General features: G+C 39.7%; 1 protein-coding gene across 8 annotated transcripts in view; it reads right to left on the reverse strand.

The window, feature by feature from the left end:
• The window catches only part of LDB2 (LIM domain binding 2), a 355,462-nt gene that overhangs the window by 80,420 nt on the left and 250,544 nt on the right, over positions 1-24,498 (reverse strand). For all 8 annotated transcript variants that reach the window (XM_076001111.1, XM_012737537.2, XM_076001113.1 and 5 more), the window contains exon 3: positions 85-257. In XM_076001111.1, coding sequence (XP_075857226.1) covers positions 85-257 — 173 coding nt within the window. The remainder of the gene's footprint in view (positions 1-84; positions 258-24,498) is intronic.

Consider the following 24,498-nt stretch of genomic DNA (forward strand, 5'->3'; position numbering starts at 1 on the left):
TTCCAGAAGAAAACAGCAATTATTATATCCTTTAATTCGCTGGGAGTAGGGAAAGGCGGGCGTGTGGTGGCACCTGTCCTGTACCTTGGTGAACATGGGCTTCCCGTGCTGAGTGACCATCGTGCACTGGTCGCAGTCCACCGTGATGGACGAGTTGTGGTACGACTCTTTCGAGTGTTTGAGAATGTAGTACAGGTCGGTGACCCCGCCTTCGAACACAGTGCTAAAGTAACGGGGGATGAGAGTCCTGCCGATAGCTGGGAGACAAACACAGAGAAACAAACAATTAGCAAAAATATCCGACTGGCCCGACACATGCCACAGCATGGCCGAACCTCCTCCAATTGTACATGGGTCACACAAGAAACCACACCAAGAGGGAAATGTCTCTCCATGACCCTTCTGGCTTGCAGTTAATCAAATAGAATTCCCAACTATTCAGGAAAAATGTGTACAGTCATCTCTCCAGATTTTGTGTCCACTGCAAGTCAATAAAATAAGAGTTAGTACTTTAAAAATAATGGGGGGGGGAAATAATTAACTACTTTCGACCTTATACACACTTTCCAAGAGAATATATTCTCAAAAAATAAGACGGTTCCAACCTACTCGGGTTTTTCAATGTCTTGTTTACAGTCCAGTTACCTAATCATGCTTTAGTTTTATTAGTAGTACTAATCATCTAAATTTTAATAACATGAAGCTTTGGGAAGTATTTTGGCATTCTCTTATTGGATCTTCGGAACAACCGAAAGAGAGAACAGGACTGAGACTCAGAAACGTTATCATAAAAAAAAAAAAAAAAAAAAAAAAAGGTTATTAGGAATGTTTCAAAGTCACATGACTTGTAAGTAGCTATTTGGGGTCTCTAACTCCATATCTGCAAACACCAAAACATCTGCTTTTTACAACACTGTGTCTCAAACTGCTGTAAAGAATGGAAATCTTTAAAAAGTAATCCACATCTCCATATACAAAGAGATCCATAGCCATGTAAATGCTGATTATTCTATCTGCTTTTGAAGCTGTATAAGATATCTCTCTAGAATAAAAGGCCCATTTTAAGATAACTTGATGCCTTCCACTTGGCCTAAATTGGTCTCTTTCATTCCAAGTGTTTGGTCCTGCCCCATTTTAGTTTCAGCGATTGTGTAAGTAGCTGGACCTTTCTGATATATGACTCTTAGAAACCTGTAACAAGCTCTTTTTTCAGTAGTGATTTCAAATCCTCTTAGACTGGAAATCCCAACTCATAATATCAGGAATTTTGCCTATGTGCAGATTTTAAGGCAAAGTTCTAAAGCACTCCCAAGCCACCCAAGGGTTTTAATAAATCTCTTACATTCACTATATAATACCCTTTGAAAGACAAAAGCAATATTTAAGGTAAATAAACTACCAAAGAGAGCTTTGGCTAGCAAAGATCACCCAATCGTCACTTGAATGTTTTAAAATATTTAATTTCATTTTAAAAGAATCAGTGTTAATCCATTTTGTATGGATCTATATCTCTTTTGTACATGGACTTGGAAAAACTATTAATATAAGGAGAATACTCTGCCAAACTGTTTCTTGAAGTGATTTTAAAGAACCCCATATGGATGAGTAGTCTCTAAATAATTTATAGAGTTGTTATTGCTTTATGTTTGCTGCAGGTAAAATCAATCAATAAGCATGTGTGCGAAATATTACAGAATCATCTATGATTCCATCCTGAATAATCCTTCTACATACATTTCCTAAGTAGTCTAATCCCCAATACTGCATGTTCAGTCTCCGAATATAAAATTCAAATGAGAGTAATTTGAGTTCCCCATATCCTTAAACATATGCATAGCTAATATTATAAGGAAAACTTTGTAACTCTAAAACCCTTATTGTACTTCACTAAACAGATAAAATTAATTGAATGCATTACAAATATTCTAACTTAAAGCTAATTACCATAAATCAACCCAATTAATTTGACAATTTGGGATCTTCACTGTTGAGAATAAATATAAACCATAAAATGTAGATGTAGGGTGAAAATATTTCACAGTATTCAAGGAATTGCCACATTAAAAAGGTGATAGCAAATAACCACCACTGGATTAGTCACATTACACTTTATTCATCATAAATCCTGCACAATTTAATTCCTTTATAGCATTGTTTGCTACATATTATCATTTTCATTTATAATATAAGAAAAGTTTGAATGGGAAAATAAGTTTGAGATTTCTTACCTTCAAACCTAAGTTTTTAATTACCTCCCCAACTCCAGAAAAAATTTACAAACTATATAGTAAATATCCTTTAAGGGGAAACTCAGCTTTGCTTTATTGAATAATTTCTAGCTCTCTAGAAAATGGTTGCCATGGATACTGGAGGTTTGTTTTCAGCCCTGTTTCCTTTGTGGGACTGCCCTGCCATTTTCCCATGGTCTTGTTTGGACTATTAGTCACAAAGGTTCACTATCCACTTTGGTAATATAAACCCATGGTCTGGTGGCCCCTGTGAACCATAATGATGGCATTCATGCATGCCTTTGGGTATGAAGTCTCTTCTCCTTAAATCTGAGCTGGGCCCTGTGATCTGCTTTAATCAACAGAATGTGGCACACAAGTGACCTTGTGCCAGTTTTGGGCTACATTTCTTGAAAGCCTCCACTTTGTGCTAGGGGAGAAGTCAGTTACTATGTACAAAGTCCAACTACTTTAAGACTGTCGTACCATGAGAAGCCCAGCCTAGCCATGTGGAGAGGTCCCATAAAGGAGAACTGAGTCTTCCAGCCAACAAACCTAGCTGAGCTTCCAGCCATAGCCAACACTGACTTGCATGGGTGAAGCCATCCTAGAAGTTAATCCTTGAATTCCCATTGAATCACCTCCAGCTGATGTCACATGCAACCAAGATGCTTGTAAACATGTTTGTATTTTACACCAACAATTGTTGGGTTTTTTTCTTCTTTTTTAATGTAGCAATGATTAACTGCAGCACTCTTTCAACCTTACTGGCCACAAAGGCAGGCAAAACAGAATCCTTCCTCGAAGGAAAGTGGGCAGTTTTGCCAGTCTTGCAAATCATAGAAGTCTAGAAGCCTACATATAGAGGGCATGCAAAGCAGAAAGACCGAGAGTCTTAGTGGACTGATTTGGGTCCTCATCTCAGTTGGGAATAAAGCCAACTCCACCCCTTAGAGGGTCCTACTTATGTGAGATGTGCCCCTTCCTTCTTTTTTTCTTCTTAAGCTAGTTCGTGCTAGGTATCTGTCATTTGCAAGAGAAGAACATTGACTATGTATGTCCTATTCCAGCATGAGATGTGGTAGCAAACACTGAGAGAGAACACAGAGATGTGAGCGGACTGACAAACTGCAGGAGGTATCTGAGTCTGCCTTCGTGTGACACACCATGTGGGAAGCTGCAGGAGACAGAAAGGTGTCAGAGATTGCATTAGCTTCCTGTGGCTGTTGTAACAATTTACCAAAAACTTAGTGGCTTAAAACAACACACATTTATGATTTTATAGTTCTGATGACCAGACCTGGGTCTTGTGGAGCTAACATCACATTGTCAGCAGAACTGAGTTCCTTTCTGGGGGTTCTTGGGGAAAATCCATTTTCTTGCTTGGTTGGTTCAGTATCCAGGCTGTTCATGCCCCTTAGATGTGGCCCCTTCTCTATCTCCAAAACCCATAGGGGCAAGATGGGGCCTGGCAAGGCATTGCTTTCACTTCCTTTTCTGCCTCTCTTTTTTATATTTAGGGCCCTTGTGATTGCACTAGATCCATGCAAGCAATCTAGAATAATCTCACCCACCAAGATGCTTAACTTAATCAGATCTGCAAAGTCCCTTTTGCCTTGTAAGGTAACATTCACAGGCACCAGGAATTAGGGCATGGGCATCTTTAAGGGGCTGTTATTCTGTTTACCACAAAGATTATGTTTGCCAAGAGCTACTGCTCTGCGAGGGAGAGTAGTCAGAAATATAACAGACACACACATTGTGCACATACAAACACACACTATGTGTGAACACACATACACATGCACACATACACACAATGTGCAATATATACATTGTACCCAGTGAATGCAACAGCCAGCCAGGGCAAAACCCCTCTGTTGCTAGCTCATTTCTTCTATAAACATTCACCGAGGCTGGAGCAGGTGTAAAGCTCCATGGTAGGTGCTGAAAACACAGAGATGGATTTTGTCCCTGTCTTTCAAACTCCTTCCTATCAGGAGAGGTAACAAGTATCTAAGTATCTATAACACAATGTGATAGCTGATAATGTTAAAAAAAATAGATTTGTGATTTTGAACTCTTTATTGGTATCTTGTGAATCATGAATTCAATGTACAATTTTGTTATTTTTGAAACACTGAAAAGGTTAGCATTTTCCTTTAATGGAGTAAACGAGGCATCCTTAAACTATTACCTGCGGGTGTTTTTGCCCTTTGTTTTTTTTTTACTTCAAAATAAGATATGTGCAGTGTGCATAGGAATTTGTTCATAATTTTTTTAAAACTATAGTCCAGCCCTCCAATGGTCTGAGGGACAGTGAACTGGCCCCCTGTTTAAAAAGTTTGAGGACCCCTGATAAACCATGCAACTGCATTGCACAGTCTAATATAAATGACTTTAAATCGGTGAACATTTCAGATTTAGATCTGGTGGTCACCTAACTCATCAGCCACAACAGTTCCAAATCGATTTAGATTTTATATTGTTGCGTGCATATGTTAAACTTACACTTTACATTTATACTTGAATCCCTGGTATTAAAATAATTTAAATATTTGTATGGATAAATCTGTTAATACATTATGTGTCTATAAAAAGGATTGTATCTTTCAAATGTTGTTGGAGTGAAATTAAGTTTGTAGACTATTTTAAAGATGATTCCATTTTGTGAACACATTTAGATCCAAGATCCAAAAGTTAGGAGGTGTGGAGGGCCAGATAGCACAGGAAGATTGTCTGTGAAGTTAGGTGAGTAAAATATACTATGTATTATTTATCTATGTATTCATAAAAGAGAAAAGAAAATCACACATTAAATTATTCAGGAGCTGAAATGTGTATAAAGAATGTTTACATAATACCTCACACCTTGTAAGTAAATATGATTAGTCCAGAAATAGCTAAAATTTTATGCATAGCTAAATTTGGACACTGAGCCTGTGTTCAAGTTTCTTAGGAAGTTTTTTATTGATGTTCTGTTTTGTTCTCACCCATTCCACTCCCTAGAAGTTCTTGCTAAGGAAGTTGGTAGGCTGATGGTGTTGTAAAGGCAGGATCTAGCTTCTATCTTTTCTTGCAGTATTGCTTATAGATATTAGGATATCTACAGGATATTTGTAGATATTAGCAGAATTTTTTCCCCATTTAGAAATCAAATGATACAAGTTGGGAACTCATTGAGAAGATACAAACTATTGTGCATACTCCCCAAAGCAGAAAGTCTGCCTTTTAGAGCATTTCATCTCTATTAGTAGTTGTTAAATGCTTTTCTTAAACTCTTAAGGATATTTACAGGTAATTCACATGAAAGAAATTACACATAGACAATAACCACATGGGCAAATATTCAAATCAGTAATCAAGTATGAAATTAAAATAATAATAAAAAGATTAAAACATAAACCTGGTGAGGTTGTGGTAAAATAGGCATACACAGATACTTTTAGAAAAGTCAATGCAGCAATTACTGTTTATTTTGAGAATGTCTAATTCTATGGAAGTCTTATTAGATATGACTTACTCTAAGCCTTGGTAAATACCCTAGTCAAAGTGCAATTCTAAAGTTCAGGTTTTAAGTACTCCAAAGTTCTTTAAGTCTTTTGAGAAAATGTCTAATGCAAGACCTTTTGATTTGGAGCCATCATTTACTATTTTAACGCCTGTAATTTCTATGCTATAAAGACAATTCACTTCCAAAAAATGAAAGGGTTTGAGAATCTGATTAAAATGTACAATAAGAGATATATTTGTAACTAACAATGTATTAGTACCACTTAACACTTGGCTGTTATTTAGCTAATGATATTCCAAGTCTGAGAAGAATCCAAATCATATCATAAAATATTTGTGGTTTTAATTAGGCAAAGTGAATTATATAAAATCAATTGATTATCCTATGATTTAAAATGTTTTTTCTAAACATGATGATAGATAAATTGGTTGTCTAAGGTAGTTTTATATAGTTTTGATAAAGATGCTGTACCTCAGAAATACAAGTGGACATTCTACTATTGAGATACATAATAAATACAAGGAATCATTAAACTTTAGACTTATTGGTATTCAGAAATCAATGAATGCATTATGTTAACATGTAAATGAAGATGCTCCTAGCAGTGAAATAAACAATACTGATGATTTCATTTATGGTAGATAACTGTCATAAATGACTAGAACAATAGAAATAAAACATACTTGAACTTTGATAGGGGTGCTATTGGTTCAAGGCAAATCCTGTGGTGAAGGAAATGCATATCAAATTTCCTTGGTGAAGGAAATGCAAATCAAATTTACTTTTGTAAATTGACATGATTTTCATTCTATTATGCCTTTTACTTTTTTGGTCCACCAAAGCAATTTGACTAAAATATCTTCTCTCTGATGACCTCTCTTGCTATTTCAAAGATTCATTCATTTCATATATGCTTATTAAGTATCTACTAAGAGCCAGGCAGTGTTCTAGGCCCTGAAATTAAAGAGCAAACAAGTGAGAAGACAGAGAACAAGCTTAATGTTGAGGGAAGGCAGGCTAGTTTAGACTGGCCCGTCAGGAAGACTGAGGTGAGGAGGTGATGATGGAACTGAGCCTTTATTGAACACGGCCATGTGAAGATCTGGGATTGGAGGGGCCCCTGCACAGGGACCGGCAAGGGCAAAAACCTAGGACAGGAGTGAGTTTGATTGCAGGAGCTTGGTGTGTTACAGTATCAGAAAGAAGCCAGTGTGGCAGGAGGGCAGTCAAGGAGAACAAGAGGATAGATGAGGTCAGAGAACAAGGCAGGGCCAGGTTATGTGGAACTTTCTAAGCCATAACAAAGGGCTTACAATTTATCCTTGGTGCAATGACATGGCATTGGAAGGTTTTAGCCAGTGATATAATCTGATGAACCTACTCTGTTATGTCTACATATATTATCTATCCATCTGCCAACGCGGTCCCAAAACTCCAAAAACGTTTTTGATCCTCTCATAAATCTAATGGCATTTTTTTCTTCCAATTTCTACCTACTGAATTTTTAGTAACTAAGACTTTAGCCAGATTACCTTGCACTAGGTGCTGGAGAAACAGTGATGACCCACGTAGACACCTGCTCCTGCTGTTATGGATCTTCTGATCAAGTAATTCCTATTGTCATTGACTCACTGATTAAGGGCAAGCAAGACGCATGCTGTCACTCCATCTTGTCTCCCCTGCTCATACATTGCCTGACACACAATAATGAATGAGTTGGTGCAATACAAGAGTGAATTTACAGGTCCCCAGTTGTGGGAACTTACATGTCAACCTGATATGACTCAGCTCATTTAATTCAAACCAGTGCTTCATAGGTAGATTATTTTGGATCCTGATTCTGTCAGTCATACTATGGGCTATTTCTCTTACATGTATGTCTTTCATGAAGGTAAAAAACCCTTTCACTTTTGATCCAGGGTACTGCCAATAACACTGTGCAGGAGAAGTCCACAGCAATGGAGACCTCCTCCCAACTGGACCTCTTAGTACGAATTAACACTCTTTGGGTATAAAGTTGAAACCCTTTACTGGCTTCCATAATAAGTCCATGCTCTAGTTTCGATGGCTTATGAAGATGGTGCAGGGTCAGTGAGAAAGACTGAGGTGTCAGAGAAAGACCTAAGCTAACGGATGAATCGACACAGCCAAACACAGAGGGCAGGGGGAAGAGAGTGGTCCTGGAAGAAGGAACAGCACCTGTCAGGGAGGATGGTACATTTCCCACCGTCTGGGAGGTTGCCTTGACCAGATGTTATATATGTACACCTTAGAGCATCTTGTTGGGATGAACTACTCCATTACGTGGAGCTCTCTCAGTCTCTCCTTATGACAGTGCAACATTCTTTTAGCTATTGAAATTTCATAATGTAGCTTACATCTGGTAGAATTACTTCTGCCCTCTGTATTATTGTTTTTTGTTGTTTTTTTTTTTTTTGAGACAGAGTCTCACTCTGTTGCCCAGGCTAGAGTGCCATGGCATAAGCCTAGCCTACAGAAACCTCAAACTCCTGGGCTCAAGAAATCCTCCTGCCTCAGCCTTCCAAGTAGCTGGGACTACAGGCATGTGCCACAATGCCCAGCTAATTTTTTCTATATATTTTTAGTTGGCCAATTACTTTCTTTCTATTTTTAGTAGAGACAAGGTCTCACTCTTGTTCAGGCTGGTCTCGAAATCCTGAGCTCAAATGATCTGCCCACCTCAGCCTCACAGAGTGCTAGGATTACAGGCGTGAGCCACCACACCCAACCCTGTATTACTGTTTTATGTCAACATTTTCATAACTACACTTAGATTTTTATTCTTCAAGATGAACCTTAAAATAATTTTGTTAATTCAGAAAAGAAATTGGGAGGGAGATTGGTTGAATTGAATCAATTCAATTAAATTTGCTAAGAAAGAGTCAAGATCTTTAAAATATCCCATCTTCCCATAGAGCAATATAAAATGTATGTCCATTTGTTTAAGTCTTTATTTTTATCTCAAAAAGAATTTATGCTTTTCTATATATAGATATTTATAATTTCTTAAGATAATTCTTGAATATTTTACTTATGAATGGAATGGAATGTTTTCATTATATTTCTATTTGAAACCCAGATACTTAACTGAATACTCTTATTAATTGTTTTTTTGGAAAGGTATTTTTTTTTTTTTTTTTTGAGACAGAGTCTCGCTTGTTGCCCAGGCTAGAGTGAGTGCCGTGGCGTCAGCTTAGCTCACAGCAACCTCAAACTCCTGGGCTCAAGCAATCATGCTGCCTCAGCCTCCCGAGTAGCTGGGACTACAGGCTTGCGCCACCATGCCCGGCTAATTTTATATATATATTAGTTGGCCAATTAATTTCTTTCTATTTATAGTAGAGACGGGGTCTCGCTCTTGCTCAGGCTGGTTTCGAACTCCTGACCTCGAGCAATCCGCCCGCCTCAGCCTCCCAGAGTGCTAGGATTACAGGCGTGAGCCACCGCGCCCGGCTTGGAAAGGTATTTTTTAAAAGTTTTCTAGGTAAAGAAATCTATTATTCCCAAATATTTATAATTTTATTCTCTTTTTTCCCCCCAGTATAGTTGTATCATTTTTTCTCATCTTATATTAATGATTAGAACAGAAATTCAAGAAAAGATTAAATAATGAGGGAAGTAGTGGGCATTCTTTTTTCCCCTTGATATTTTAGGGAATGTCTCTAGGATTAAGGGAAGTAGTATATATTGATTTGAGATGATGTTACTTACTATGGAAAGAAAAACCAACTATTCTTCTAATCCTTGTTTTTTATGACTTTTTTCTTTTTAATTCTGATAGATGATTAATTTGATCAAATGTGTTTCAGTAACTATTGAATTAATTTTCCTTTAGAAAACTATCTATTAATATATTTTCAACTACTGAACAACTTTTGTACCCTTAGTGTGAACTTTGCCATCTTTTACACACACACATTTTTGTATAAATTTTTGCATAAATTTAACTTACATATTAACTCATTCCTTTAGCAAATGTCAGTGAGAGCAATGCTCCATCTGAGCCATTTGCTGGCTATGAAATTAGGATGATAAGGCCAGAAGTAGGTTGAGTAGCATGATTCTTAGGAGCATTTTCTAATCTTAATGGGTTTCTGAAGATCTTAAAATGCACCGTTAGCTACTTCCATATTTCAAAAAATTCATTAAATAAAGAACATGTTTAGCATGTTTTCCTGATTCAAGTAGGAATAATCTTAACTATGGTAATGCTGATTAGCTCTTGATTAGTGATTATGAATAGCACTTAACATATGTGGAAAAAATAAAGCAGAAAATACTGACAATTATTTAATAAATGTAATTAGGTTATCCGTGATTATATTCCACGCCCTTATTTTACAGGAGAGAAATCCTATGGTCAGATAAGTAAAACTGCATAGCCACTTGGAGTCAGGGTGAAATAAAATAGGATGCTTGCTGTTTTTAATCCACCAATGGTTGGTTTATTTCTATGTCCCAATTGAATTTTTATTACTTTTTAATCACATTAGTAATGCATATGCAAAAAAGAATAACATTATTGTTGCAGACACTCACTAGCTATTCACTAAATTTGATTCTTTTCTCCAGGCATTGAGCTAGACCTCACTTCTCAGACTCCTGTTCAGCTGGGTGCTGCCTTGTGACAGAGTTGTGGCCAATGCCCAATGGAAATTTCCATTGCTTTCATTTTTATCAACAGCATAGACATAAAGAAGGACAATCCCACTTCCAGACATGGCCAGTAAAATCATTCTACATGTAAGAGGTGTACTGTCCCCCAGCTCTGAAAGTCAGAAGCTGAAGTCCACCAGGGGGTTCCAGGGACCACCCCCCTCCGTGGCCACATGGATGGAGGAATAATCAGGGAAAGTGGGGAGGCTGGGTCCCCAAACTACCATCTGGAGGAGATCTGTCACATTTCCAGAAAGCCCAATTGGACTTTGGAGCAAAAAATATCTTTCTATGGTGTTAAGGCTTTGAAATATCAAAGTTTATTTGTTTAAACAGCCAGGATAAACTAAACAGTTACTAATAAGTCTAAAGTTTCCCTGACTACCCTTTACCCACCAGTCTCAGTGCCTTCACCATTTCCTAGGTTACTTTTATTATCAGTGTATTAGCTCATCTCCTAGACTTTTTGACTATACATTCATATATCATGTATGTTCCCAAGGAAAACACACTTTGTATGAGTGTCTTTTGTTTCCTTTTGTTTTGTTTTTATTTACACAAACATTATATTAAATGTATCTATTTAATGTATGGGCCTTGTCTTTTTGATTCAATAATACATTTTTGAGCTTTAAACATGTTAGTTTATCCATTACTTTTAAATACTGCATCATGTTTGTGAGTATGGCTGTTTTCACATGTTATCTAGATATTCCAATGTTGAGAGATGTGAGAGACTGTTTTTTAATTCTTTTCCAACAAGGTCTATACTGAGAAGCAGAAATATATATTTTATTTTACTAGGTGCCAAAAATAGACCTTCAAAATGCTGTTACCAATTTACTACCCCACCAGCCCTGATAATACCTGTTTTACCCACAGCCTTCACCAACACTTAATATTGTCAAATTTTTAATTTTTTTCCATTTAGATCATAAATCATGTCCTTCACAAAATGATAGCCCTCAAATTCTCAAAGGTTTATCTTCATATAATAATAAGATTAATTAATTAATTATAGACATCTAGCTCATGTGATTATTTCTCTGAGTGAATCATCTGCATTTGACCGTTTTGGATGATTTGCAGTTTTCTACCTAAAAGCCATTCACTTTGCTGAAGGGAAAATTTGCTTTAGACTAGAGAAGTGAAAACAAATTCCACTCCTTTACTTTTCAAAGTGCCAAACTCCAAGCATTCTTATAAAATTATTTCAATATGGTTTATCAAGACTTCTCCAACTCAAACCAATGGAAACACCACAAGTCATTTAACTTTGTGTTTTAATATTAATGCAGTTCATCTGGATTAGAGAAATGCTGCCAGAGACACAGACATGTGTGTGTGATTTTAAACTTAATCTAAACCAGGAATCAGCAACCTTCAGCAATTCCAAAAGTGGCGAAAGAGATGTTTTCCTTTCTGTAGAGAGAAGGCAGACTTGGGTAAACCTGGGCCCTCCTCCAGGGCTGCATATTACATAAGACGTTCACTCTAAGGTGTTAAGTGGACACTAAAACACAAGCTGATGGAACATGACCCTTGTAAATGGATTTTGAAGTCAAAAGAAAGGTTTGTAGAATTAATAGAATAGATTGGCTCCCCCCCTCGACCTGCACACACATCCTTCCCTCATTTCAATCTCATCCTCTTCTTAAGTGTGGTTATGCACGTGCATTTGTCAAAACCTTTGCTCTTGCCCAGGGAGTCCTAACTTCATCTCTTCTGTTTTATCTACTCTTAGGCGTTCTCAAGTCTCAGCTCCAACACCAAGTCTTCTAATGGAGCATCACCCTCCTTTTCCTTTGAGTTTTCTACTGTCTCCCTTGTATTCTTAAAGCGATTGTAAAGTTGGGTATTGCACTGAAAGTTTTTAATTCATATACTGGCTGTGCTAGTTACTCATGCTGTGACTTGGAACAAATGATTTATGCTCTCTAAACCCTAGTTTCTTCAGCTGCAAAATGGCAATACCACAATAGCTAATTCGGTGGGCAGTTACAAATATTAACAACACCACACATGCAAAACGCTTGGCGCAGAGCCTGACACTGTTAAATGCAGGCTAGCTCTTCTTAGCACTCCCATAATACCTTGGTATGCACAGACTTTGGGACTTATCCCGCTGTATGGTAATTCTCAATTTTATTGCCTTTCCTTTAGTGACTGTAGTTCCCTGAAGGCAGGGGACATTTCTTGATCATTTCAGTATCATAGCACATTTGTGATGTAAATAGCTGCTTACGAGATGTTTGGCAATTGGATGGAAGTAAATTTGGCAAGTCTATTTGGACAGTCTGCCAATCTCAAACCTGTTACGCATACACACAGGTTTCTAATGCAGAGGTGAGGTCACTTTCAGTTCAAGGCCAAGAGAACCAAGACCATAAAAAGAGAAGAAAAAGGTTTTTAGGGCCCCATATCTGGCATTTTCCCATCTCAATGTTCTAGTCCAAATAATTATGGTTTAGGGACTAATCATTTTAAAAGATCCATTTCTTAAAGTTAATTTTGAGGTTTGCAAGTAAAACCTGCCTCCCAACTGAGACAACTTAGTTTTCATAGGGCTTCTACCTTACTATATTTATGCACACAATTTACAAACATCCAAACTCCATACACAAAAGCACATTTCTTAGAAAAAAAAAAAAAAGACTTAATTTGCATGCCAAGTCAGCATTCCAGGGGCATTTTACAGAGAAGTAAAAGTCCTTGGAAATGAGAAGCAGTGAAAGAGGGTCAGATTCACATTCCACAGGAGTCCACTGGGGGCTGTGCTTCTGACCCTTGGATTGTGTCTACAAGAAAAGGAACAACCATTCTGACAGAGAATTAATGTTGCATAGGCTCTCTGGCAGTGGGACGGAACAGCCCAACTGCACCCACCCAAGTCTGAAGCACTGCCTGGTGCCAGCTATCGGGCCTGACATTCCGTGTGCAGGTTTTCAGCAAAAGAAAGCAGCCTTGGGGTATTCCACGGGTTCTGGAAGGGACCTGGTTGGCCTGATCCTTGCACCTAGGTGCCAGTGCTTGCACATATCCACCAGTGTCCCTCATGGGTTAAACATCGTAACCAGCCCACCTGGCTCCCCACCACTGTCCGAGCACCCTGTCCTTTAAGCTGCCCCATCGCCTTTCATTGAGGGGACTGTGGCTCCATTCCTTGAGATGAAATGACACTTCTGGACTCTGTGCACTCCATCGCCTCCAGGAGGAAAAGCAACCTCTGGTGGGTAGCTGGGGGGGGGGGGGCTCCAGGCATCTGTGGGATCCCGAGTCTGGGGCATGAGAAGGTCCAGTGACCCTCCTGTCCTTTCTCCTGCCAGGTGTCACCAGGCCTGAGCCACTCAGGAGGAGGCTGCAGGATCAAGAACATGAATCTGGAGCCACTCTGCCTGGACTCGAATTCCAGCTCTGCCACGTGGTAGCCGTGTGACCTAGGGCAAACTGCTTAGTCTCTCTGGCCTCAGGTGTCTCTCTTGAGAAATGCAGATGAGAACAGCATCCACCTCACAGGGATGTTGTCCTGAGGACATGAAGTCATCCATGAAATGCTCTCACCCCAGGCTAAATATACTCTCTTACCCCAATTAACTTTCTCTGTAGCATCATCACTACTTATGTTATACTCGCTGCTGTATTATCCACTCCCCCACAAGAATACAAGCTCCGAAAAGGGAAGAGCAGTGAGTTTCTGCTCCTGGCTGTAGTCTCAGAACTAAGAACAACATGAGTCACAGAGTAGGTATTTCATGAGTAAGTATTCATTGGTGAACTTTGCATTGGCACATATTAAGACATTGATAATTGTTATAATTGTTAGTTATTTTATTATTTATCCTAATTATTATTAGCTTGCCACAAGGATTAGATAACATGGAAAATACCGGGTACCCAGTGTGTGTGCAGTACATGGTGAATAAATGCTAGAAAGAGAGAAAGGGAGGGATGGAGGGGAAATGGAAGGAAGGAAAGAAGGGTAGATGCATTCTCAAGCAAAGGTGCTGGGAAAATAACCAACTGAATGTCTGGGTGGGCAGTGAGGGCAAAGGGATAGTTAGTGTAAGGAGAGAGGGGAGATGGAGCCAGACCATATCAATCTTTGGCTAGTTACATGGGGAGATCACTTTCTTTCCAGGTGACCCTGAGGAGTAATTGAAAGAGACAAAGGACATGGAGTATCCAGCCAGGCTCCCGGGACACAACAGACGAAAGACAGCACCAGCTAGGCGTGCACACTCAGAGCCTTGCACACAGCCACGAGCTCAGTGCCTGCTCACTGAGCAAGGGGTGCAGGTTGAAATACGTCACATCAAGAACCATACAAACCCTGTCCACATTCCACGTTCTACACAGGAAAACAAGATAATTCGAAGTGTTTTCATAAATGAACGTGCAAGGTGTCTGCTTTGCAGGCTTCCAAGAAAGCAATGCATGTGCCACAGCACGCATTCTCTCTTTAGCAAAACCAGGACTGACTTTATTCCCTCGTCTGCAGTTCCCAACTTGTCCAAGAATCCAAAGATTATAAAGGGCACGGTAATCTAGGTCTATTTCTTCTGTCTGTCCATTATGATTTTCTCAAATCTTTAGAAACTCTGGGTATTCTCTTTCTAGTTTGCATTTGAATGCCTGCTGGTCAGTACCTTGCTATTTTAATAGCATCTCTTCATAATTCTCCCTCCCTTCCTCTCTCCATCTCTCCCTTCTTCCCCTTCGCTTTCCCCCCAAGGCTTTTGTTATCAGAATTTCACCCTCTCCTTAGAGGAAACGTTTTAGCAGCATGGGTTTATGGCTACCGTAAAGAAGAAAGTTGGAAAGGCAAAGCCGGACGTGATCCCCAGCTTTATAACAAACTCCTGTCAAAACATAACAAACCACAGCCAGACATGAGCCGCAGTGACAGAATGCAAGACCATAAAGATGATGGAAATCAGATGGGACAGGCACTTTATAGAAACAAACACCTTTCTTGCAAACAGATAGGGTGAGTGGAACACTGAAATCCCTCCCAGGGTTGAAAAAAAGAAAAAAACCAATGGTGGGAAGAAATAAGGGCAAAAACATAAAATTCAAATGACAGCCCAGCCCAAGGAGATAAACTCAAGGCAGACAAAGAATCCAATTTTACTAAATCAAGTCGACATCTTCTCCTGACTTTAATTGACCTCAGTATGCCAGATCCTGAACAAACATAAAATTAAGAAGTGGGTAACACTCAGTGGAGAAATGAACCATCAGTGCGTAGGTGGTTGAAGTTTCACTCTCTCAGGACATGATTCTGTATAGGAAATGTGAAATCATCCATTCCATTGGGGATAGCCACTAAGGAGCCATCTCATGGCGTGAGTCCAGGGATTCAATGTTTCTAAGCATTACACATGGAAGGTTCTGGATCTGAGTTCTAGATTCTGAAATACGTCCAAACACCAATTCAGGTTTCTGTGGCATTGTCATAATTGGAAAGAAGTAGGCAGGCACAGGAAGAGGAAGTGAAACTAATCTATGCAGTTTATTGGGATGCCAAGATCCATGGGAAAATCTTTTCTTCTCTTAAATTGGGAGCATTATAAATGGAAAAAATACTGTGTAGGTCTGTATTTAATGGAGCTCTTCAGTTACTGAGAGAAGTATGCTTTGAAAAATCTCCCCATAGTGCCTCTGGGTTTTCCTCTGCTGGGTGTTCTTTCTGATTGGTCTTCATTTCTTTATTTTTTTGGATTATTCTTTTTCATCGTGAGCTCCCAGCTTAGGAACCACTTCTTCCAGGGTGATTTCCCTGATTGCCACAGACTGAGTCGGCTAGGTGTACTCTTGTGAATGTCATTAACAACCTACACTTCTCTGCTGTGCTATTTTCCACATTGCAGCAGTTCTCGAATTTAGACCTTTACACCACATCTGGGGAGTGTTGAGGTACAGTGTCTCAGAGCCTCCAATTGTCATCACACATCTTCTCTATGATAGGTTGCTGAAAGAGCGGTTGGGATTCTCAGAAGACAAAAACAAAAACTTCCACTTCTTTCTGTTCCTTCCTTGCTAGGTACCATGCTGGCTGCCTTTTTATCCTGCCAGAAACTCTGCAAGGCTCACCCTATTGGTGGCACCAGGGTGCAGACCTGCTGAAGAAGACTGGATCCCACCAAGTGAGAACCTCCCCTAGGGGCCCTTCGGTTGAGAGGACAACTATTTCCCTTTCAAACTACTGGGACCGAAGTGAAGCCATGTGGTGAGATGATTTTGGAAAACAAATTGGAAAGGTGGAGTCTCTTTTCTAACATTCCCAAACGGTTATGTTTCTGAGACTGCCCGCACTTCACTTAACATGTTTAAATACAATTGAGTGCCGAGCTTTACTCGAGGTTCATTATAGTGAGGACTTTGCATGATGAATTTGTTGGAGGTGAGGGATTTGCAGCAATTCAAGAAGGTAATTCCTGGAGCCACCAGGCCATCGTGCGCATGTATGAATTGATAACCGGGGTGATCATTCGTGCAATTTCAGGCTGTGGAGATATGAACAATATCTCACTAGTGGATAATATCAGTTGTCAAGGCATATGTTTTATTACTCCCAGAACTCCCTCCTGTTTTTGCAAGCTGCTGGTGAATATCTTTGACTCTTTTTCCCCCTCACAGCATAGAACCTTGGAAGGGTTTTCTTCTTCTTCTTCTTTTTTTCTTTCTTTTACCAAAGAAGTTAATAGCAGAGAAAAATTTTTAAAAAATCAAGATTGCAGATAAAAATATTATGAATAACCATTTCAGCAGTAATTTACACACTATGGAAAGGATTCTAAATGCGTGTTTTAATATCTGTAGCCAACGCAGGGAGGATTTTGCGAATGTCAGAAGCACTGCTCTCTCTGCCTGAGTAATTATGAAGGTTGGGTTGTAATCGTCTGCTATATCTCTCTAGTCTCTGATTATCCACAAGTTCCCTGATGGAAGAGACCATATCTATCTGTATCACCTCTTTGTCTTGAATGTCCAAAACAGTGCCTAGCATGGTTGCCAAATAATTAATATGTTCATTCATCACACTGAGTCTCTAACAGCTGGAAGATTGAGCTTACCAGGTAGGCTAGGAGCCAAATCTGGTGGATACGATCCAGGAAAAAGGATGAGCCCATATACAAGGTGCAGGCGAGAAAAATCAGTCAAGAGGTACGTTCTGATTTAGAATTAAATGACTCAGGCTACTTGGAAGGGGAAACCAACAGCAAGTTAAGACAACCACGAGGAACCCAGGCAGGGAAGAGGGAAGGAGAGTGCTCCAAATCAACAGGGACATTAGCGCTGCCATGGAAAGTTTTCCTTGACTCCTGAGGCTTCTTGCCTGTGGAGCGATCCCCAATAAGGTGACAGGCCTCACCTTTCTCTGTCCCCTATTTACTCCACCTGGGGAAAGTAGGGAGGTGATAAGGGTGATGGAATCCTATCAGAGAGTTTAAAGTTTAGAAGGAGAAACTGGGCATGGGCAAGCATCCCCTTCCTTTGCCTCATTTGTGGATATGGGCTCTTCAGGGAACGTGTGTTCCACCCAAGTTCTTCTGGGGTAAACCCTGTCCTACAGGCTGATCAAGCCGTGCTGGTGATGGATTTGGGGAGTCAACTTGTTCCTGTACTTAACATTAGGAAAGTCACTTGCCTGAAGACATAAGCCATGTACTCCAACAACTGTTTATACCCGAGTTATAGGTAGTTGGCATGTTTCACATCTACCTTTGTCTTATTTCTCAATTGGTTCCGAATTTCAGGGTTAAAAAGATGTCATTTATGAGAATCTCAATTCACTGACAAATAGTTGGCAGGTAGCAAATAAATGTCAACCCAATTCAGCTCCACAAATGCTTTTCACACATCTACTTCGTGTTATGTTTCAGAGTGATTACAGCAATAACCAAGACAAGATTTCAGGCCAGGCCAGGGCTACCTATATAACGTTCTAGACTCAAGACAGAGGAGTCTATCTCTGAGGTCATGACAGCTGCTTCAAAAACAAAAGCCAACTGTCCAACATTCAGGTTTATATATCCAAGCTCTTTAGCTGACCTAGGTTTCTGCAGCCCCCTAATGCATCTTGTAACATGAGTTCCTTGAGGGTGAGAATTCTGCCTTAAACTCTATCTTGGTCCCAATATTTGAAACAAGGCTTAGGTTAGAGCATAATATTGGACGGTTGGATAGAGGGATGGATGGATGGATGGATGAAACGATGGAGGAATCCTACAGGCAAGAGGAATATGTGTGTTAAAAATCACCTCTGCTTCCAGTGATTATAGCAGCAAGGTAGAGAGAATTTGAGCTCTCCTTACAATTACGCTTCTTAAATCAATTATGTAAATTTAGAAGGAGATTTTCAAAAATAATATAGTGGGGATTTTTCTTAGATTCTTAACAGCCATATTTCAACTCTACAAGTAAAAGTGTTTCCTAATAAAGGCAGATGATGTCTACTAGGTAGGTGGGTGACAAATCTGTACAAAGAGGCTACCGCCACTTCCTTCCGTGAATCTTTTGCTCATACAGCCAGTGAACAGCCAGTGGAAAAGTGAAACTTACTGTTTGATAGGGAAGGCTGCTTTGATTTTCTAGATGAGTGGGTCAGGTACCAGTTTGGAGAAACGACACCAAGTGCTTACTTAGAGAAACCACAGACTGGATTATACACTTCAAGGGGAGCAAATAAAGAGAAAAACAAAAAAGATGAATGTCTGGCACACAGGAGGCATTCCATAACTGTTGGTTGAATGACACAAATGAACCAGACATGTGCTTTCAACTTTTTCTCTGCAGATAGGAACTCTTAAGGGGTTTGAACAAGACAGGAATAGATCTGGATTTAAATATTTCACAGCTTTAAATTTCTCTTTCTCTACATATATATGTTTTATAATGGTCCAGTAGTGCTTAATTTTTTCTCTTAATATTCATGTCAAATCACTGAGAAATTGAGAAGGAATTTTATAGAACTGATAAGGGGTGAAAACATCTATGAATGGGGGAAACATTCAAATTTCTATGCGTCCAAAGAGTCATTTGTATTATTTTAGAGGCTCCGTCTACAAAAATAATGTGCAAAAAAACTATTGTCCCAAATTTTGTGATGCTGTATAATGGTCTTAACTTTGATTAACTTATCATTCTGTCAGTGTCCAATTTTATCATGCTTATTTTTCTATCTATACCTCTTAGAGACTTTGAACCAACTCCCAAAGATTACCAATGTTCTATTCCAAAGCCAAACCTATGACTAGGGTGTATGCTTTGAGAGAGACCCTTTTGTTTTCACTCATTTTCCTGCACCTTCTGCATCCAGTCTATCTCCTGGCACAGAGCAGGCACTCGATAACTATTTGTTGAATAAGTAAGTGATGGCTGCTATAAATTCAGTAAAATAATACCCATTGAGACTAGCTGGAGGAAAGCCAGAAAGAAAAAAGGACATGCAAAGTGAATAAAAAAACAAAATTTGCTGCAAAGAAATGCCATTTAAATGGCTTTTAAATATATTCTTTAAAATAAATGACTATCGAGGTACTATCAATTAAGTGATACTTGGAGATACTCAAACAATTCAATATGGTCACATTTATAGTCAGCATGTTGCATGTAGCATGCATGCCTTAAAAGCTGCTTAAAATGCTTAAAATATATATATGTGTAAGAACTCAGCACTCCCCATCACTTTTACTACTACCAGACTTGCCATTATTCATTTGTGAAGCAAACTGTTTTTGGTCCCAGGGAGAAAAGAATTTCATATGAAATAAAATTACTATGATTCTGAATTTGAGGTGTCCAAATATCAGAGATTTTATTATAACTATCAATGTGATAATAGCAACAGCCTCTCCTTGCCACCCCCTCCAGACTCTTTTCTGCCAGTTTTAGCTTCACAAACGTACCGATACTATGACTGCTACTACAAATGATGCTAATAAAATTGCACTGTATCAGGAATTTTTGTTGAATAAGTATATTTTAACTGCTCTTGTCACACAAACAAAAAAGTAACCATGTGAGCTAATAGATATGTTAAAATCTGCTTCACTATAATAACCATTTTACTATCTATATGTGTCTCATAATATCACGTCGTAAAGCTCAAATATACACATTAAAATTTATTAAATAAATAAACAATAAATTAAAAAAAAACACAAATTATGTTAGGAACTAATGAAATTTCTTATTATGTACTAGTCATTGGATTAAGTCTTTTGCTTGGACTGTCTCCTTCAATATAATCTCAGTGATTTACACAGGAGATACTATTATTATCCCAATTTTATAGATAAAGAAACTGAGACTTGAACAGAGAAGATCACAGATCTAGAGCATCTGACTCCAAAATCAACCAGCAAGCAATGCTATATCTTGTGCTGTGTATTTTATTCTGTGGGATAGTTATGTGTTCCTTGCATTTTGATTTAATTTTATCCACAACTGAATCCCCACCACGCCCAGTATGGTTTCATTCACATTATAAATGAGCAATGAAACCTTTGCTAGATTGACACCATTTTGTGAATAAAGGCTCCAAAAGTGTAACTAGTTATTTTCAAACTATTAAAGAATTTGTTCCTCTGGGTAACATCGGGATGCTTTAAATATCCAGGGACCTTGAAGGTCATCTAGTCTAACCATCTGCTAAAGGTATCTGGCCAAGTTTCCTGATCTTTGAACCTTTTCAATGCCTCCCCAAATGTCCTCAAGATGAAGTCCGGACTCCTCAAGGTGACTTGCAAGGATCTTTCATGACCTGGCCCCTGCTGCTTGCAACTCTCCTGTCCATCTGTTTCTCTGCACCCTCTCGTGCCTCTCTCTGCATCCCTGCTGCCCACCCCATATGACAGACACTCTTAACTCCAGCCGCATGGAACTTCTTACAGCTCCACTGAATCAGGTAGCTCTGCCTTGCTTTTGAGCATTAGTTCATGAGGTCCCATCCGCTTGGAATGTCATGGTCTTTTCTCTGGTTAACTTAACCTTGAAGAACCTCTTCCTGGAGAGCTTCTGCCATTCCTTCTGCCCAGCAGTCACAGACCACTTCTCTCCCTGGATTGAACCATTTTCTTGGTTGTCCTTCCAGTGAGATTGTAACTCTTTGAAGGGACTTCAGCTGTCTGATTCATTCCTGTGCCCTACAATAGCAGGGAAGGAGTAGCCCAGATATATTTTTGGTAAATAAATGAGTTAGACTTAGAAGCCAGGATTCCCAATGCCTGCTGAGTGCTCTTCCATGAATATACCAGCTTGGGATCAACTGGGAAAGACATAAAAGCAATAAAGTCTTTGTGTAGCACAGTTTTCTGAATACTGGGAATATTTTTTTTTCATGGGAAGCAGTTTGAGCTACCCTGAAAACTCACGGAAGCTTAAACACAATCCTGACATCTGCTAATTTCCGTGGTTTCTCTTGGTGATGGGAAAGCACTTTTGATTCCAGCTTGCTGTTTCAGCTGTGACAGATCATCCATTGTAAAGAATGTCCCAGAGCTTCCCCAGAAAGCCAGTCACTCCTGTTCCTCAAAGCGTCTGCCTGGAACCCCTGTTGCCTTCTGCTCTGTCCGAGATTACAGAATGGCCCAGGTGGAAGGGTCTGTGGAGACCATCTTGTCCAGCACTCTTGTTTGTGACATAGGTTGATACAGGGCAGGGAACAGAAATCCTGAAAGGACACTCACTGCATAGGGGCAGTACACTGCATATTTAAACCAAGCTTTTGTGCACTGTCTTATTTTATGGAAAGCATATTCTTATGAGGTAGGCACTGTCATTGACCCCTTTGTGAAAATGCAACATGACACTTAAGCATGGTAGTGGCTTGTCCAATGTCACACATTGGCCAGCACATCAAGTGCTCTATTTCCATCTGCTACAACAACCACCTCATTCCAATCAAGATACACATCAATTACTAGACTACCTGGAAGACATGAGATGCCCCCTTCATCACCAACTCCAGCCCCTGGTTTTTCATTTGCCCTTATCTTATTCTTTTTCTGTTTTGCAGTGGTATGATGTCAGATGTCAAAAAAAAATAAAAAGTACTGCCACGGGATACGTGTCTTTATAACACCGAAAGTTTGAAATTGGTCTTGAATGACCAGCATATGTTGACAACATTGAAAAGATCTGATTCCCAAGTCTTGCTAGCTATATCCTCCAATCCCATAGACTTGAAATCTAGCCAGGTTCTCGGGGAAAAATCAGGCAAGCACAACCTGCTCTCATTTACAGCTGTCAACTCTCTGGCAAAGCTTCATTTTCTTGCAAATCATCACAAACATCTTTTCATGTATTAGCTGTGTGACCTTGGGCAAATCGTTTAACCTTGTGGTGCCTCAGCTTCCTCTTCTATGAAATGGGAATCTAATGGTCCCTATGTCCAGTAGCTATTGAGTAGATGTGGTAGCATGTACTGTCCTCATCAGAGGGACTCTCAGTGGAGGTCACTTAACCTCGTATTTGACAAATGTGAGCATCAGCAGAAGACCTCTCCCAATCTTTACCGTGAGAGGACCCCAATGCCTAGAAGAAACGCTGCAGGAAATAGGTGCATGATGGGAAACCTGGACTAGAGACAAAGGATTCTCCAGAAACTGCAAGGAGACAGAACACGGGATAGCAGCACCTTAGCTATATTAAAGGCTGCTGCTTCTATTTAACAGATTCCTGTTGGGAAGGCTTATGACGTGCCCACTCTCAATGCCTCCTTCCTGATGGGTGCATGTTCATAGTCAGGGTTTCTTGGTAGTGAGACACACTCTGTGAGTCACATTGGAAGGTCAGAGACTAAACAACTATTCCCTTCATTTTCATCCTTACCCCACCATAATTCCACTTTCCATTCAGTACTTCATGTCCTTAAAGCAACTAGAAAGTAAGTCATCATCAAAGGTACTAGAAATGTGTGGGACTGTCGCTGGCATGGCCCGTGCTACTGGGAGTGGTGTGCTTCTGTTCTTCTCCAGCTCAGTAGAAAATGGGTTGTGAATGTCAAAAGCATTAGATTCGCCCAGTCCACTCTTCTATACAAATGGCTACTCTGCTGGTGCACACAGGGACCTTCTGGAAAGAAGGAAAGGAAAACTAACACTCATCATCATCTCATCATCATTATTCTCGGATGCTATCTATGTGTCAGGTCTTTTGCATTAACTATCTCCATTTTACAGGTGGAAAAACCAAGACTCAGAAAGATGATATTATTCACCCAAGTTCATACAGACACTAAGTGAGCAAGAGTTGGGATTCCTGGTGAGGTAGGCAGCCTCTAAGCTGGCCCCAGTGATCGTGGCCTCTTGCTGTTCCACATCCTTGTGTAATCCCCCTTCTGGAGTGTGAGCTAGACTTGCTTCTAGAAACAAAATAGAATGTGGGCTGGGTGTGGTGGCTCACACCTGTTATCCTAGCACTCTGGGAGGCCAAGGCAGGAGGATTGCTTGAAGTCAGGAGTTTGAGGCCAGCCTGAGCAGGAGTGAGACCCAGTCTCTACTAAAAATAGAAAAAGTTAGCCGGGAGTGGGAGTGCGTACCTGTAGTCCTAGCTACTCAGGAAGCTAAGGAGGAGAATTGCTTGAGCCCAGAAGTTTGAGATTGCTGTGAGCTATAATGATGGACAACAAAGAGACACCCAGTCTCAAAAAAAAAAAAAAAAAAAAGGATGTGACAGAAGTGATGGGATATTACAAGATTAGGTTACAAAAAGACAATGGCCTCCATCATCCATACCTTGTCTCATTTGCTCCCCCTGGGGGAAGCCAGTTGCTATTTTGTGAGCTGCATTGTGAAACTGATGTTTCCTGTTCACAGATAGCAAGGACCTAAGTCATGGGACCAAGCCTGGCAGCAGATCCCACCATTTGAGTCTTGAGATGAATGCAGCCCCAGCTGACACCTTGATTCCAGCTTTATGAGAGACACTGATCCAGAAGCATCCAGCAAAGACACTTCTGGACAGACACTGTAAGATAAGAAATGTTTGCTCTATAAACTAGGTATTTATGTAGAAATATTTACCTAATACACCAACCCAGTTTGGTTGACTTCGTAGCCCAGGCATTGGGCT

This window comes from Microcebus murinus, chromosome 3 (genome assembly GCF_040939455.1).
Source record: "Microcebus murinus isolate Inina chromosome 3, M.murinus_Inina_mat1.0, whole genome shotgun sequence".
Classification (NCBI taxonomy): domain Eukaryota; kingdom Metazoa; phylum Chordata; class Mammalia; order Primates; family Cheirogaleidae; genus Microcebus; species Microcebus murinus.